This window comes from Pinus tabuliformis, chromosome X, assembly GCF_031772625.1.
Source record: "Pinus tabuliformis cultivar Carrire ecotype Pingquan chromosome X, CPIR1, whole genome shotgun sequence".
Lineage (NCBI taxonomy): Eukaryota > Viridiplantae > Streptophyta > Pinopsida > Pinales > Pinaceae > Pinus > Pinus tabuliformis.
Genome location: NC_142308.1, coordinates 1050435421 through 1050454749, shown reverse-complemented (window position 1 = coordinate 1050454749; position 19329 = coordinate 1050435421). Strand labels below are relative to the sequence as shown.

The 19329-nt window shown below is 40.0% G+C and overlaps 1 protein-coding gene across 1 annotated transcript; it reads right to left on the bottom strand.

The window, feature by feature from the left end:
* Window positions 1-362: 362 nt before the first annotated feature.
* LOC149143409 (putative disease resistance protein At5g47280) lies at window positions 363-3810 on the bottom strand. Its single transcript, XM_089449713.1, has 5 exons — window positions 3008-3810; window positions 2502-2914; window positions 1954-2309; window positions 1462-1670; window positions 363-1314 (listed from the first exon to the last, which is right to left on the bottom strand). Exons 1-5 carry the CDS (start codon window positions 3702-3704, stop codon window positions 476-478), a joined length of 2514 nt encoding a protein of 837 aa, XP_089305839.1. The 5' UTR covers window positions 3705-3810; the 3' UTR covers window positions 363-475.
* Between the last annotated feature and the right edge of the window lie 15519 nt (window positions 3811-19329).

Sequence of the window (19329 nt, the reverse complement as noted above, 5' to 3'; positions counted from 1 at the left end):
TCTCTGATGGATTTATCACCTCTTGTCTATTAACATGTTTTCTAGAAGTGATCTGTAGCATTATTAGAAATTCAATCACAGCTAACAGTGGCCATCTCTATTTGCATTCATAAGATTAGATCACCAACCTTCTCAGATAAATTATAGTTGGCCAAAAAGTTATTGATTTGTTAAGACTAAGTACTTGTTTGTTATAAGACACAAAAATATTGAAGTTAAAACCAAATAATTACCAATTTATTCTCACAAGAGTTAATGCGCTCAAAATATATGAATATAAACAGTAATGTACAAGTTAATTGAGAAAACATGGAACATCCTAGGATATCACGACAACCCTAAGCTCTAAGAACATAATACAATCAGTCCAATCTTACAAGCAATCCTCTGTTCTGTTTAAATTTAGACAATTCACCAGCATAAGTTACTGAATTAAAGGCGTTGAAGCAGCCAAGATGAGGCATCATGAACTTTTTCAATCATCAAGCCAATCCAAACTAAAACGTTCTTCGATGACCTCAACTACGAGATTAGGCATGGTAGAGGCTTTGATAGCCAGCCACTGTCGTTCAGTGCTCTCATCACAGATTACACATCTGAGAGATCTTAGTTTGGCTAATGCTTTAGGCAGCTTCTTCAGTCCAGAGCACTCCCTCATATCCAGAATCTTTAAGTTTGATAGCTGATCAAATTCCATGGGAAGGTCCTTCAAAGACCTGCATAATGAAATATCAAGAAATTCGAGTTGCTGAAGTGCACAAATGGAAGGAGGAAGCATTGACAAACTTGGGCATGCAGACAATCTCAGCACCCTAAGTGACCTTAACCTCCCAAAATCATCAGGTAACTTTTGGATAAGATGACAATTAGTGACAGATAACTTCTGGAGGTAAGTTAAATTGCATATGTTTCCAGGCAGTTCCTCCAAATCACTGCAATGGTCAAAGTTAATTTCTTGAAATTTTGGAGACGTTGGGAAGTCATGTCCCTTATCCAATGAAGTCATATTCCCCAAACCCTCACATAGGCATACAGACAACTTTTCCAAGCTTTCTGAGGATCTACAATACTCATAAAGAGGAGACACAATCAACCTCCCAAGTAGTACAGACTTTATTTGAGGAAATGCAGGGAAGCTCGGCAGCCCATGAACTGTTGAACGCTTAGAACTGTAATTGTATATTATAGCAACCTTCAGTTTTGGCATGGTATGTAAAAATGTTGGAAGACAGTAACGACTGGCAGCAAAAAACAAAGTCAATACTTCCACCTCAGGAAAGTTTATTTGACACCAATTTTGCTCTTCCATTGGACCTACAGTTCCCAGAAATGTAAAAGTCAGTATGCTATGCTGATAAAAAATGTTTATCTAACATCTTAATAAATTTGGAACATAAGTAGATTCATCAAAAATATGATTCAATGTGTAGGCAGTGAAAGAAAACAAGTTTCGGTAGTGACCTGTATAAATTGAAACAAATTGAGCCTTAGATGCCTGATCTTTGAGCGTTAGCCATTTTGTGGGAATATTATCCTCCTTGCTAGGCATAAAAAGCCTCTTACAATGAATGGTACTATCCTGGTTGGCCAGACGGAAGGCTAAATCTCGCATCACATCATGTTGAGAAAAAGAGAGCTCGGAGGCACAGCCAAATGAGATGGCCCGACACCTGACACATCAAAAACTTATATTAACTCGAAAGCCTCTTACGGACTGGTTAACACGTTGATCCTACCTTCCTAATTTCTAATAAATCGTGTAAAAATATTTAAGCCTAAAATTGTTGGTATAGTTAATTTTTCTCATATATTTTTGCGAAAAAATTTCTGCAAAGTTCATGCTCTATCAAAGGATGCCACAAGCACAACAAATTAAGTTCAGATACAAATATGAACAGAGCAAAACAATCAAACAGGTTTATGAAAGGTAGCAAATCTGAACAAGTTCCTTACCCTGGGTCGCTTGTGAGATTTAGTAGACTACGACTTGCAAGTTCTAACAAGACCACAAAAGCATCTTGCCATTCCATCCCACGGGTGTAAACCCAAATGTCCAACAATGCATCTGCGCTGAACTTTCTACCTTTGGGAAATGCCCCCAAGTCCAAAAAGCACTGCTTCGACTCCTCATCTAGGACATCTATACTTGTTTCCAAGCAATGAAAAAGCTCATCTCTGTGATATTCTGATATTGATTGTCCTCTGGAAAGTCTTTTCTTAGCATTTTCCCAAACGGGCGGGGGCTCACCGCGCAAAGAGCTTGCAATAACCTTGAGGGCAAGTGGTAAGCCCTTACACTCTGCTTCAACCTACAAATACAGTACAGAAATTCACAGTATTAAGACTTTCCCTGCGCTTCTATCACAGGCGTTGCAATTAAACTTACATAAAACAATTTATTTCCATGAAAAGTACAGAAAGTCAATCTGATTTCAACATGCTATCCTCGGATGCAAAGCATCAAGAATGAGATAGAGAAACAATCAGGCTCTAATTCATACCATTTTAACAAGATCCTCATCTTCTGTTATTGGAATCGAAGGTTGTCCAAACGCCCAAAAGCAGAAAAGTGACAGGGCATCAACCTTCTGCAACATGGGTATGTTATAGACATGGGTACTATTTGAAGTCGGAATAGTGTAATCCTGTCTTGTTGTGATAATTGTCTTGTATCCCTCTGCTTCAAACAACAACTGTTCCACATTTGATCTTGACCAAACATCGTCCAAAACCACCAAAGTTTTGGGATGTCCTTTTAAACGAATATTATTCTTCAGTTGGTTGTGTGCATCCTCTATGCTCTGAAAATCAGGCCTTTTGCCGCCAATTATCTTATCCCACAGAGTCTCTAAAAGGCCCTTTACATTTGGAGAATGTGCAACAGTAATGAAAATTATATTGTTCTGAAAGAAATCTGAAAATCACAGACAGAAAACGCATTACAAACGAAAGTAAAGCAATAAAATGGGAGTTTGGAGTGAAAATTCAAAAGGGGATTTGCTCTAACCTTTGACTTGGGGATCGTTGCAAAGGGCTAACGCAAGAGTGGTTTTGCCACTTCCTCCCATACCTTTTACCCCAACTATATCAACCCCATTCTGAAATATTAGGCTTTGCTTGACATCATTCACAAGATTATTCAATCCAACTACGAAATTCGGCATTTCCGGGACTTGGGAGTTGAAGCTGCTGGTGGGTTCTTTAGAAATTGTAGTATCATAGGACTCATCAATGGAGGTCTCGAATAACTGGCCTGTACTCATTTGATGAAGCATGAAGGAATTGGAAATGGCATCCTTAGTCATCTTGGCATTAACACTGTCGATTATATGCCGACCCATTTCTTCCATACGCTTCAATCGTTCCTCACAGGCCTTGGAATCCACGTTTAGCTTGTGGACATCGAGTATGCCTGCCAGGGCTTGGGTGAGCAAAAAATCATTGACATTCTTTTCTACCTGTAGGATTTTCTTTCCATATCGATATCTTCTATATAAATTAAAACTACTGATTCCCTCTAATTTCTTCACAAGGTGAAGGCCATCTTGCAGCTTGTCTTGAATGTCCTTCAACGGCGGGCCTCTGTGAGATGAGGGGTCTGATTCGGAAGAAATCCTAGAGATTTCATCAATGGTAGGCTTGAGGCCTAAAAGCTTTTGCCTGAGTTCCTTGCTCGAAGATTTGCTGGAAATGATGCTATTCATGACTGTTCTAGTTACTATGAACAACTCGCTACTGCAATTCCGATATTCGACTGAAACAAGTTAGACACGTTATAAAGAAACTTATCCAGAAAGAGTCGGCGTAAAAAATTCGCCGCATGTTTATCAAAACATTATAATTTTATGGGCAGGTGCGCCGCATATTTACCAAAACAGTATATTTTTATGCGCAATTGGTATTCACTACTGTCGGTTTAGGTGCTCCAACGGGCACGACACTGACAGCATTTGACCGTTGTCGGTTTTGGGCCTTCCAGTCAACTTGATCTGTTCACAGGTTCAACTAAAACTAACATATTTACACCGTAAGGCATTCTTATGTGAAAACAACTCCTTTGCTGCCCTCGTGTCCTCTGTGTGCGCCGTTTGCGCCGTTTGATTTCATGTTAGACGATTAGATTCTGATAGGCTGTTGATTTGAATTGCAAACCGTTTTAATCAAGTGGCAACGGATTCGACCTTGGTTAGTGGGGCATGAATTCAATCGCTTTTATGCACAAAATTTCGTTATAATCAAGTGGCAACGGATTCGACCTTGGTTAGTGGGGCATGAATTCAACCGCTTTTATGCACAAAATTTCGTTATAGGTGACCGCAGTATTTTACAACTATTCCATTCTGAGACGCAGCTGACCGCAGTATTCGACAACTGTTTCATTCCGATACGCCACTGGCCGCAGTACGCAGTATTGGACAACTGTTCCATTCCGCTGCGCCACTGTTAGCTTAAATCATATCCATCGCGATATGCATGCCTCCAAGTCCATCCACAATGTACCGTACAGTGAACCCCTTAGCCCACAGCTTCCACAATGTTCCCCACGCGGCACACGTGACCCTATTCCCAACATTCATGCTCCAGATGATCCTCACATTGTCACATCCTACCAGCTCACATTCAAAATGATTTTGATATTGATTTTCACTATATCACATCCCACCGCCTCATATTCAAATCGGTGATCCCGATTCCCACCCATCCATATTCGAAATCTTCACCTTTTTCATCCCACCGCTTCTTATTCAAATCTTACAGGATATCGCAGTACTCTTTCTTTATTCAAAATCATTTTGGTATCTTTAAAGAAAATGGATTTTAGTAAATTCAAACCATAGTGGTTAAATTCCAATATTTTAAATGTTTTAGTAATGGTGTTGAATCAATTTTTTCTATTGAAAATACTATTCAAATACTATTTTTATAAAAAAAATTAATTTTTTTTACTCAAATTCCAGTCATTTTTAATCATTTAAGCAATTCCTCCACCTGATTAGAAGACTCCATCCAAATCTTATAAGATATCTCAGTGCTTTTTCCTAATTCAAAATTATTTTGATATTTTTATTGCTATTTTTAGTATATGTCGACAAATCGGTGAAGTTTTACTTCACGTTTTCATCATAAACCACGATTTTCAGCGATATCAAATATATTTATGACAATATTGTAGATTAATGTAACATACAAAGTTAAGATGATATTCCAAACACCAAAGATGCATGTGATAATAATGTCGTAGATTAATGTACATTTTATTATCATCCCATAAAAAAATTATCTTGCATCGTATCTTTTTCCGTTTTTAACATCTCGCTAAGCATTTCTAAAAAAGATTCCACTGTGACTAAATTGTTTTGGGATAAGATTTTTATGTAACGAATCTAAGCTAGATAAGGGTGAAATATTGTAATTTTATTAATCTAACCGTCATAAGAGTGAAATATTGTAATTTAATAAAATAGAATATTTAACACCACGTGGCCTATGCATCAAAATAAACGCAATAAAATAAATGAAATATAAACTTTAGTCCAATAACAAAATGTTTCATGGATAAGATTTTTATCTAACGAATATAAGCTAGATAAGGTTGAAGTATTGTAATTAAATAAAATGAACATTTAAGGCCACATGACCTATGCATTCAAACGAATATAAGCTAGACCAGGGTGAAGTATTGTAATTAAATAAAACGAATATTTAAGGCTACATTATCTATGTATTCAAATAAAATAAAGGAAATATAAACTTTAATCTAATAAAGGAAATATAAACTTTAGTCTAATATTAGAATTATTATTTGGTGGAGTAGTTTTGCACTTAGATTTTGGCAGAAAAATTTATGGTTAAATTTTGATGTGTGTTGTTTAAATGGATTTTTTTATTGGATATATGGATTCAACACCCTCAAAAACCTTATGGTACTTTGATTGTAAATAGTTCACTTGTCAAACTAATAATTTCAATAAATCCCTGCTAAATCCTAAACGACTTAGATCAGAAAATAAACTGGAAAATTTTCCAAAAAATCACACTTAAAACTACACTTATATTATTTTTTTGATATATAACTTGATTTTAAATAATAGTAATATTTATTAAAACAGTATATCTTCAAAAACTATCATAGATCTTATCTTTTTGTGTTTTTAATATCTTCCTAACGATTTCTCAAAAATATTACATTGTGACTAAATTGTTTTTGGGATAAGAGTGAAATATTGTAATTTAATAAATCTAACCGGGATCAGAGTGAAATATTGTAATTTAATAACGCATCCCATTGGTCGACTGTGCTCGTAATTTAATAACGCATCCCGTTGGTCGAGTGTGCTCCGCATCCTCTCCTTATCAGTCCAGAATATTTAACACCACGTGGCATATGCATTAAAATAAGTGCAATAAAATAAATGAAATATAAACTTTAGTCTAATACTAAAATGTTTCGTGGATAAGATTTTTACCTGACGAATATAAGCTAGAGAAGAGTGAAGTATTGTAATTAAATAAAATGAATATTTAAGGCCATATCACCTATGCATTCAAATAAAATAAAGGAAATATAAATTTTAATCTAATACTATAATATTATTTGATGGAATAGTTTTGAAGTGTGATTTTTTTGGAGTTTTCAGCGGATTTTTTGTCGGACTTTGGCAAAAAAATTTTAGCTAAATCTTGATTTGTGTTGTTTAAACGGATTTTTTTCACTGCATATATGGATTCAACACCCTCAAAACCTTGTGGTACTTTGATTGTAAATAGTTCACTTGTCAAACTTGTGATTTCAATGAATCCCTGCTAGATTCTAGACGAATAAACCAGAAAGTTTTCCGAAAAGTCACACTTAAAACTAAACATTATTTATATTATTTTTTTGATATATAACTTGGTTTTAAATAATAGTAATATTTGTACATAAGATAATGATGCAAAAAAATTGAAGACTTTGTTTTAATACGAAAAATAAGACAAATTTTGGAAGACTTACTGAATTGGAAAGTTTTGAGGTGAGGGAAGAAATAGCTATGTCATCGTAGATTTTACACAAATGTTACAAGAAGTCAAAAAAATTGACCTCATCATTTTGTTGGATTCACAATTATCATGAGAGTGGAAGTGAATCAATATAATGACAATATTTACTTATTAAACATTCAAACATCATAAAACATCAATCTCATAAACTGAACAAGTAACAAAAGATATTCATGGAAACCCTTACGAGAGAAAACCACAAAAATTCTTTATATGAAAGATATTGTAGGCACCAACCTACAAGAGACACTAATCCCCTTTGGTTGTTTGTAGGCACCAAACTATAGGAGACACCATTCCCCTTTGTTTCTTTGTAGGCACCAACCTATAGGAGACACCAATCCCCTCTACTACTTTGTAGGCAACAATGTACAAGAGAGACCAATCCACTCTACTACAGGATTTGCATGCACCAACCTACAAGAGACATCAATCCCAACTGTTGCAAATATTCATCGTCACCAACCTACTTCATTGAATTTGTTTGCTTCTTCATAATGTCTATTAGCTACTTTGGCTTTCACCATGTCTACGTGTTGTTTCTGCCTTCATCAAATCTACTTGTTGCTTCTTCATTCACTAGGCATACTTCTCCCAAAACTTGTTTCTTTTGGTTTCTTCCCAAGAACGAAATTGCATATCATGCCATGTATTCGATATTGTAAATTTGGTTCTAAAATTGTTGTTATTGATATCTTGCTATATCTTCTATGTCTCTTATCTATTTCACAGTCTGAAGCATTTTAGAAAGAAAGTTATAACAAATATTTGAAGCATGCTTTAGGAGCATTCATGAACACTAACTTCCTCGGATCATCTCTCTAAAATTATAGAGAAACAAGATATGAAATTTCTATCGTAGGTAGGTTGATATTTCTTCTTTATCTCCTCTATATTTCACAAATTAAACATCTCAGAAAGAAAGTTATAGCAAAAATGCAATGTTGACATGTTTGAAGCATGTATGTAACAGCCCCGGTGAAAATTCCATGTAATAAAAGTTAAAAATAATAACCATGGATGATGGGACACTTATTCCAAGCTGAATGTTGGGCAAAATCCTAGTGATGGGGATCACTTGTGATTTTTTATGGATAAGGAAATTGGCAAAGGCAAGGGTTAAGGCTTTGGAAAGGCAAAATAACATTTTTGGCTCATTTATTTATGAAAATAATGGAAATTAGGAGAAAAAGGAGGTGAAAGGTCACAGGTTGCATGTGGGGAGGAAGTTGAAGGAAAATTATGGAAAATGAAGAAATAGAGGCCCCGTTCATAAAAAGGCTTCAGAGGATAAGTTGGTAACATTTTTGTCAATTCAGTTTTGGAGCTCTCTCATTATTCTCTCTCTCTCTCATACTCTTAGAGACTTAGAGTTTTCTTGGAGCACTCTTGGTGGGTGTGGCATACTTGGATTTTTGGAGCAAGAAGACAAAGGAAGAGCAGGAAAGCGCAAGAGGGCATCGGGATCAATGGCTATATCATATTTTCTTGCAAGTACCGAGTTGTGTATGTGTCCTTTACTAGTTTTGGCATGCATGTGGATTTTTGGTTGTGATCTGTCATTAGCATGGAGGATGGTCGGGATTGATAGTGGATTGCCTAGCCTTTCCATTTCATGGATAGCCATAGTGATTGTGGGTTTACTTTCATTGATTTTTTTTGTTGGTTCTCATGTTTCCTTAGCTTGGGTTGAGTTATTAGTTCTGGAAGCCCAGGTTGGACAAACGTTTTGGAAGCCCTGTAACAGCTTGGGTTGAGTTACTAGTCTTGGAAGCCTTGGTTGGACAAACGCTTTGAAAGCCCTTGGTGGGTTAAGTTACTAGTCCTGGAAGCCCTAGTTGGACAAACGCTTTGAAAGCCCTGAATAAGATGTGGGTTGAGTTACTGGTCCTGGAAGCCTTGGTTGGACAAATGCTCTGGAAGCCCTGGAAGGCTTGGATGGAGACCAATCTGATGATGATTTTGTGATGTCCAGCCATGAGGTGGAATCACTATTTCATGGGTTGAGGTGGATGGCCTCTGGAAGCCCTAGATGAGTTGTGATTGATGTGTTCTATGAGATCCCACATTCATGCTTGGAATATGGCACGGAGGTGAAAAGTTGAAGATAGATTTGGCTCAACCATTCAACGGTCGAGTGGAACGTGGAAGTCCCATCCCAGGATTGGATTTTTCATCATTAATGAAAGGTTATTTCTCTTTGTATTTCTATGAGCATTTTAATTGATTGTATTGTCATTGACTGCTTTACAAGTTGTCAGTTGTCCAGAATGCCTAACAACAGTGAAGTTGAAGCCATTTCCAATGCCATAAAAGCTCTCAGAGATAAATCAGACCCTCTCCATTGCCTAGTGCTCGGAAAGAGCTTTCCAACAGTATATGGAAGTCCAAAAATGGACTCCTGGAGCAGAAGTTAGAGCATGTTGAAGTTACCATTGTAAAGCCCGGAAAACAAAGAGAAGTGACCCAAGTATGAAGGCAAATCGGCTATCGGAGGGGTCCTGAGAACAGGGTTACGATTTATCAGCAAGTTATGGTACCAATCGCCAATATCGCAGTCCCGCCCCTATAGTCTCACATCATCGACATATCAGCTTATCGGTGATCGACAGGGTCCTAATTTGAAAGCCTCGTGGTGTTGCGATTAGCGATATAGTGTCACATCGCCGGGGGAGGCTGAAAAGAGTTTATAAAGGAAATGCGGGAAAAAACCAAGGAATGTCCGCCCCCTTCTCTCTCCTCCACATGGCGGTACAACTTATCGGCAATCGGTGGTGGGAAATCCAGCATATCAGCCATGTCGCATCCCGCAGGTCCCGCATCTTGCATGTCACGCCCCTATCCTAGTGGTGGTCTTTCAACCACACATAGGCAGGTGCGGCACCGCTACCTGATTTCTTTTCACCAATACTTTCAAGTATGGACTACGCCTAACATTCAATACCTAAAATATTTTCCACTTCACTAAGCATTCATCATTCATTTTACACAGCAGAAACATTCATCTTCAACTTCATTCATATAAAAGTACACAAGTACAATATTAAACTCCCTGGTTAGATCTTGCCCAAAATATAATATAACAGTATAATTTACAATTTCATATACAACATTAGCCTTTCATGGCAACCCCAAAATTACCTTGGCAAACTGCCCAACTTAACTTCTCAAGTCTGCCCAAGTTGTCGTTTAGCTCAGCCCCATTACCGTGCAGCCTCGCCCAAACTGTGTCGCACTTCACCGTGTACACCACCAGCTCGTCGTGGTTGGCGCTCAACTCGTCATGCTCGGCTCGTATTTCCCCAACACCCAACTCGTCATCCGACGCTTACACCCGACGCTCCTAACTCATACACCCGACGCTCCTCAACTTGCCCACCCAGCACTACGTGTCAACCGCAAATCTCGTGGTTCAGGTCGCACTTGCCCAAGGCTCGTGTCGGCCGCCCAACTCGCGGGTCGTGTCACTTCCACCTAGCCTTCGCGCTGTCGTGCAGACCTATCCCAACCTTCCGCCCTTCCGTTCTCTACCCAACTTGCCACTCGATCGCTGCACTCGCAGGAAAACCCACCCTTCTCTCCGACCCGTTCAACCTACGATACCCGAACTCTTCTACAGTTATGTTTTCTTTATCTGCCTTGGTGCTTCGGTCCACCATCTGCCTGCACCTCGGCCTTGCCTTATCTTCACCTCCCTTCACTTTCCAAATCACTTGGCTCGCTTTGGAAGTATATTATGTGTTCCTCGTTGGATGATCTTCCACCATGCGTCCTCCTATAATATATAGCCATCTGCCATGGTTACAATGGGGTCGGCCTACCCAGGTTGACCATACGTTTTGGACACCCATACATCGTTTCGCCCCCACTTCATGTCGGCCCGCCCATCCTTCACAATGGTTCATCCAACTTGTGGGTCGGCTCCACCTCTCCGTGCAGTCTTCCACCCATCGTATAAACTCATCCCATCGTCGCATTCTTTCGTCGCATATTGTCGCACTCAACTCGTGTGTTTGTCACAAATCGTCGCACACGACTCGTCGCCCTCCGACTCATCGCATTTAACTGAGAGCGTGTCTCCCCAACTCATCCCACATCGCAAACATGAGTCATGGGCATGACATACTCCCCCACTCTAAACGGTTTTCATCCTCGACAACACCATCCCAGCAACCTATGTCACAATGTTAGTTGAATTTTAACCTTGAAGTTCAAATTTTGGGCGAACCTTAAAAAAAATTTGAGGTTCGACAGATCTCATCGAACCTCTTAGCCATTGACCAAGTCCATAGATCAAAACTCATAACTTCATGTCACAACTCAAGATTGTAATTTATTTTTGCAGTTTCCATGTCCGTAATAGCATTTTTTATGTTTACTTATGTTGATTTCTTACTATTTTATCCTATAATCCATTATATATATATATATATATATATATATATATATATATATATATATATATATATATATATACGAACTTAATGGCAAACCTCATCCAAACCTCATCAAAAAATTCGAACTCATTCCGAACCTAATCATTTCCGAACTCAAACGTGAACCCGAACCATGTGACATTGTCGGCAACGATCATCGCCAAGACTGTAAGTCCACACAAATGTGTGTATGGGTAATCGAGATGTGTCCACCTCTGACCTGCCTCATGCCATAGGTATGCCAAACTCTGCAAGAAATAATGTGATGGTACCCCCCATGTTGGTGACTAGGTGGGTAGTTAATCCAACCATACATTGCCTCCATAAGAATGCATTCTCCTACATCATCATGACTCATCACTGCACACTGCTTTCCAATTGTTTCCATCTCACCTCAGTTGTCTTCTCAAAATGTTGGAGACTCACTTCCATGAGCAGCTAACAATGAGCCTCATCTCCATGATAGTCTAAGAAGATGGGAAGGAAGTGGAGCCTGAAGGCTCTCTCTCTTCCTCACATATCAACTCAATCCATCTATCAAGATCTTCCACTTCCAATCTCCACAAGTATGCTTCCTGACTCTCCATCTAATCATCCAGCCTAACACCCTCATCCTTCTCCATTGCCTCTAGTATGCTTGATATATCCAAGATACTATCAGACAACATTCCAATCACCTGTGACTACTCGATAAGTTTTGCCTCCGTAGAATACAACCTCTTATAGACTTCCTCATCTCGCTTGGCATCCTCCACATTCATTGTTGTCAACTTACATTCAACTTTCATATCCCCTATGGTTGGTACACTAATGGGTACTTCCTCTCGCTTGTCATAAATGTACAACTTCTTCATGTGTGGAACTATCATAGCTTCAAATTGCTTCATAAATTCCATGCCTAGCACAACTTCGTAGTCATCTATCTACACCACTGTGAAATTGATTTTCCCCATCCATTCACCTAGTGTCACATCGACCTTCTCAACCACACCAATCACAGAATCAGGTGGGGAATTTACTGCTTTCATTTGAGCTTGAATTGGTGTAAACTTCAGCCCAATCTTCCTCGCACTATCTTCACTCATGAAGTTATGAGTTGCACCACTATCCACCATAGTGAGAACAGTGCCATTCCCAATCTTCATCTCCACATATTCCAACTGGTTCCTTTCAGGATCTCTTTGTGAGATCGCTTTCGTAGCCACTACAACTCCTAGAATCTGCATAACTCCAATGGAAGTTTCTTCTTTCTTCTTCTTCGCATTAGATTGTGCTATCGCTGCCACTTTCGGTCTTGAAGGAAAATTCTTCACCGTATGTGGTTCTTCACATATCCAACACTTCAAGGGCTTCTTCATCTTCGTCTTGTCATACGATCTCGAAGGCTCTTCTTTTGTAGACTTCTCTTTCGGTTTGTCAGTCTTCTTCTTTCTCTCTTTGGTTCCTTCATCATAATGTTCTACCAAGTGATCAACTGCTGCAAAAGCTTCTTCAAGTGTCTTAATATTTTGCCTCTTCACCTCATTCCGTGCACAAGGTTTCAATCATATAATAAAATTGAACACCTTGTCCCTTTCCGCCATATCTGGTAGTTCCAAAACTACACTTGAGAACTCTCATTGATATGCTTGTAGACTCCTTGTTTGATTTATATATTTTATCTTCATCCTTGCATCCCATGTCTCGTCTTGTGGATGAAAATGAGCTTGCAAAGCTTTCTTCATCTCATCCCATGAAGTGATCTCCTCAGCATTGCCACTAGAAATTTGGTCCATCTTCCTTCGCCACCACATCTTAGCATCCTTCGTCAAGAATTGAGCAGCTACTTTTACTTTGGCCTCATCATCAGACATACCCAAACGCTCCAAGTATTTCTCTATATCCCATAGAAAGTTACCAAGAGTTTTCACACTTCTTGTCCCATCATAAGGATCAAGTTCCTTGACTTTCACATGAGAAACTCCTCCATGAGAACTTTGCCCAATTGTTTTTTTCAAAACCGTTATCTCATTCCGAGCATCTCCAAGATATTTCTGCAACTTCAAGATTTCTGCCAAACCTTGGTCCCTTGCAGCTCCAATCTCTTTGACTTCTTTCTTTATTTCTGTATACAGCCGTTCCATATACATGGATTTTGAGATCTTCAAAATCTTCCTTTAGCACTGCATATTTTACCTACAACCCTGCTGCCATATCTCTATGTTCAACATATTTGGACTGCAACAAAGCTAAGTCATATGCCAACTCCTCAATCCTATCGACCACTCAATCCATCAGAACTAGCTTAGCTCCCTTGCTAGATTCACCTGTCATAACTTGAGGTTCCTTTGCTTGTTCTGCCATCAGCTTCCTTTGTGATCTAGTGTAGACCATAAACTGATCAAAGGCCTCCATCTTTAATTGTCACGAAGTGTAGAGGTATCCCCCTTACTTCTGCAATCTCGTTCAACTGAATCAACCTCTGATACCACTTGTCACGCCCCTATCCTAGCGGTGGTCTTTCAACCGCACATAGGTAGGTGCGACACCGCTACTCGATTTCTTTTCACCAATACTTTCAAGTACGGACTACGCCTAACATTCAATACTTAGAATATTTTTCACTTCACTAAGCATTCATCATTCATTTTACACAACGGAAACATTCATCTTTAACTTCATTCATATAAAAGTACACAAGTACAATATTCTTCAAGGGAGGGGCAACTCCCTGGTTAGAGCTTGCCCAAAATATAATATAACAGTATAATTTACAATTTCATATACAACATCAGCCTTTCATGGAAACCCCAAAATTACCTTGGCAAATTTCCAAACTTCACTTCTCAAGTCTACCCAAGATGTTGCTCATCTCGGCCCCACTACGGTGCAGCCTCTCCTAAGTCCACCGTTCAGAGCAGCCCACCCTATCGTGCAGCCTCACCCAAACTGTGTCGCACTTCACCGTGTACACCACCGGCTCGTCGTGCCTGGTGCTTAACTCATTGTGCCCATCTTGTATCTCCCAAGTGCCCAACTCATCGTGCTTGACACTTACACCCGACACTCCTAACTCACACACCCAACACTCCTCAACTTGCCCACCCGGTGCTCCATGTCAATCGCCCAGCTCATGGGTCGGGTCGCACTTTCCTAAGGCTCGTGTTGACCTCCCAAATCACGGGTCATGTCACTTCCACCAAGCCTTCGCACTGTCGTGTAGACCTGTGCCAGCTTGTGAGTCATGTCCCTCGCCCAACTCGCGCTGTCATGCAGACCTACCCCAACCTTTTGCACTTCCGTTCGCTACTTGACCTGCCACCCGGTCGCTGCACCCGCGAGCAGACCCGCCCTTCTCTCCAACCCGTTCGGCCTGCGGTACCCTAACTCTTCTGTGGTTTTGTTTTCTTCGTCCACATTGGTGCTTCGGTCCACCCGTCTGCCTGCACCTCACCCTATCCTTATCTTTTCCTCCCTTCACTTTCCAAGTCACTTGGCTCGCTTTAGAATTATGTTATGTGTTCTTCATTAGATGATCTTCCACGATGCGTCCTCCTCTAATATATACCCATCTACCATGGTTACAATGGGGTTGACCTGCCCAGGCCGACCATAGGTTTTGGTCACCCACACATCGTTTTTCCCCCACTTCACGTCGGCCTGCCCATCCTTCACAATAGTTCGTCCAACTTGTGGGTCGACTCCACCTCTCCGTGCAGTCTTCCACCCATCATATACACTCATCCCATCGTCGCATTCTTTTGTTGCATATTATCACACATATGTCGCACTTGACTCGTGCTTTTGTCACAAAACGTTGTACACGACTCGTCGCATTTAACCTAGAGCGTGTCTCCCCAACTCGTCGCACATCACAAACGCGACTCATGTGCATGACACCACAGGTCCCATATCCAGCATATTAGCGACCTCGTAACCCCACTTTATGGGGAAATTTTGGTTTTGGACCCTATGTTAGGTTGGGCGGACCCACCTATGGTTTTGTGCATGATTTTTGCACATGTTTTTTGGACACGGTGGTTTTCGGTCCATGGTATTGGATGCTTCGGCATGTATAAATATGTATTGTAACATTGAAAGGAACAAAATGAAAAATCGAGCTAGTAGTCCTGGTTTTGGGATCCAGGGGAAAATCTCTATGTATATGTGTTTTATGTGTTATGCTCTCGCATTGTTTATTTTCTGTGTTTTAGAATTTGTATGCAGGTAATTTTTGTACGGGGTTAAAACCTACATTTGGTATCAGAGCAGATTTGGCTTCAAGGGGACGCCTTTGTTGCTGAGGGGTTTCGCTCGGGCCTGTGGTAGACCCTGTTCAGTGGGAGATATGCGAGATCGATTTTGGTGGTGAAAGAAGATGGCGAGCAGTGGAAAGATAGAGATCGAGAAATTTAATGGTCAGAGTTTTGAGTTGTGGAAACTCAAGATTGAGGATCTGTTGGTGGATAAAGATCAGTGGATCGCGGTAGATCCGAGCACTAAACCAACGGGAGTGTCCAATGAAGAATATAAGAAGTTGGATCGAAAGGCAAAGAGCACAATACGATTGTGTGTCTCAAATTCAGTATTGTTGAATGTATTAGGGGAAGCTACGATGAAGGCTTTGTGGAACAAGTTAGGGACTTTGTACCAATCTAAATCTCTGGTGAATAAATTGTTCCTGTGGAAAAAGCTGTATAACCCGAGGATGAAAGATGGAGATTTGGTGACAGAGCATCTGAACGCATTTAATACTGTGGTAAGTCAGTTAGCATCTGTTGATATTAAAATTTCAGATGAAGATACGTGCATCAGTTTGTTGTGTTCTCTACCAGATTCGTGGGATAGTCTGGTTATTGCAAAAGGTAGCAATGCAACTGCCTTGCAGTTTGATGAAATAGTCTCAGCCTTGCTGATGGAGGAGATGAGACGGAAAAATATGGAGAGCCAGAATGGTGATGCCTTGTCTGTACGAGGACGGTCCCAGAACAGAAACAAAAATAAGTCATCAAGTGGGAGATCTAAATCTAGAGGGAGATCTAAATCTCTAGGAAAACTTGTAAAGGTGGTGTGCTGGAGATGCGGAAAGGAAGGCCACTTTAAAAAGGACTATAAATCTAAAGCTCCTAACAAAAGAAAGGGATCTGATGAGGCTCCTTCTGCAGAGGTGAAAACCACCTCAGATGAAGGTGGTGATGTGTACTTGGCTTGTTCAAGTACACATGTAGATCATGAGGCATGGTTGATTGACTCAGGTGCATCCTTTCACTTCACTCCCCATAGAGTGGTTCTGCGAGTATGAGAAATATGATGGTGGTGATGTCTTCTTGGGGGATGATAGGAAGACTATAATCATTTGTCGCGGAAAATTAAAGTTGAAGTTGCAAGGTGGAAGGGTTAGAACGCTTCCAGGTGTTCTACGTATTCCAACATTAGCCAAAAATCAGATTTCTGTAAGCAAGCTGGATGATGCAGGTGTAAAAACAGTGTTCGAGAAGGATACCTACAAAATGGTTCGGGGAGCACTAGTATTGATGTGGGGAGTTCGGATTGGAACTCTGTACAAGTTACAAAGTAGCACTGTTATTGATGGGTGCAATAGTTCTGTGGTTCCTGAAAGTGGAGCATAAAATCTAGTGGTCTCTGGAGAGAAGACCATGCTGTGGCATCAAAGGCTTGGACATATTGGAGAGAAGGGCATTCGAATACTTCATGGTAAAGGTATGGTAGAAGGTATGAGTAATAGCTCTCTAGATTTTGATTTCTGTGAAAAATGTGTATATGGGAAGCAGAATCGGGTGAGTTTCCCCTCTGGTGGTAAGAGGGCGAAACAGATATTAGAGCTTGTGCACAGTGATGTGTTTGGACCTGTGAAGGTTCCATCACTGGGTAAGTCTATGTACTATGTATCATTTATCGATTAATTCTCAAGGAATACATGGATATATTTCCTTAAGAAGAAATCTAAAGTCTTTGACAGGTTTAAAGAATTTAAGGCTCTGGTGGAAAACCAAACAGAGAAGAAGATAAAGGTGTTGAGGACAGATAATGGTGGAGAGTTTTGTAGCAAGGAATTTGAAGAATTCTGTAAGAAGTGTGGTATATCACGACAGAAGACTACTCCATATACACCTCAGCAAAATGGAGTTGCAGAAAGAATGAACAAGATGTTGATGGAAAGGGCAAAAAGCATGCTCAGTGGTGTCGGGTTAGGACAGGAATTTTGGGCAGAGGTGGTGGATATTGCATGTTACCTGGTCAACAGGTCACCTTCATCAGCGTTGGAGGATAAGACTCCACAAGAGATACGGACTAGTAAGAAACCCTCTCTTTCACATCTAAGGGTATTTGGATGTGATGCATATGTACATGTTCCAAAGGAGAAACGAACCAAGTTGGATAGTAAATTTGAAAAGTGCATCTTTATTGGGTATAAGGATGGTTTAAAGGGTTATAAGCTTTGGAACCCAGTAACAAGGAAGGTTGTGTACAGCCAAGATGTGGTGTTCAAAGAGGTGAAAGATGTTATTAAACATGAAGTCCAACCAAAGGAACCTGAGAAGATAGAGTTTGAGCTAAAGGAGGAAGAATCAGACTCTACAGCAGAGGAGGAATCAGAAGATGAAGAGCCACAAACTTCGGCTGTGAGAAGATCAGTTCGAGAAAGAAGGCAGCCAGAAAGGTATAGTCCATCTGCTTTCTGTTCAAATTTTTCTTTGTATGTTATTGATGATGATCCCATAACTGTGAAGGAACAAGTGGATTCAGAGGATGGAGAAATTTGGAAAGAGGCCATGGTTGATGAAATGGCATCTTTGCACAAAAATGAGGCTTGGGATCTGGTGGAGTTGCCAGCTGGAAGGAAACCCATTGGCAGCAAATGGGTGTCCAAGAAGAAGACAAATGCAGAAGGAAAGGTGGAGAAATACAAAGCTCGATTGGTAGCAAAAGGTTATTCCCAGGTGTCGGGAATTGATTTTGGTGATCTTTTTTCTCCTATTGCCAAGGTAACTTCTATTAGATTAATTTTATCTGTTGTTGCTGCTTTTGATTTTGAGGTAGAATAGATGGATGTGAAGACAACATTTCTTCATGGGGATCTGGAAGAGGAAATATACATGAAGCAACCTGAAGGCTTTGTGGTGAAGGGTAAGAAAGAACTGGTATGCAAGTTAAAGAAATCTTTGTATGGGTTAAAATAGTCACCAAGGATGTGGTATCAGAAATTTGATACATTTATATGGGGACTTGGCTTCACCAGAAGCAAAGCAGATCACTGTGTGTATTTTAAGTTAATTGGTGACCTTATCTGGTCTTGTATGTGGATGATATGTTGCTGGTTAGAAATGAAAAACAAATTATCTAGGATTTGAAGACCCAATTCAACATGAAAGATCTTGGTGCTGCAAACTATATTTTGGGCATGGAAATTAAAAGAGATCGTACAAAGAGGAAGCTCTGGTTAAAACAGAGGAACTATGTCGAGACAATACTGCAAAGGTTTAATATGTAGGATAGTAAACCGGTGAAGGTTCCTATTCCTGTAGGTGTGAGGTTATCTGTTGAACAATGTCCCAAGACACAAGAAGAGGAAGAGGACATGTCCCGTGTTCCATATGTAAGTGCAGTTGGTAGCCTGATGTATGCAATGGTCTGTACTAGACCAAACATTGCACATGTAGTGGGAGTATTGAGCAGGTTTATGTCAAAACGAGGGAAGGAGCACTGGACAGCAGTGAAGCGGGTTTTCAGGTATTTGCATGGTACTAGTGATTATGGTTTGTGCTACCAAGGAAGACCAGGATTGGACAGAGTGTTGGATATTCATGGCTTTGTTGATGCAGACTGGGTTGGAGATCTGTATCAGAGAAGA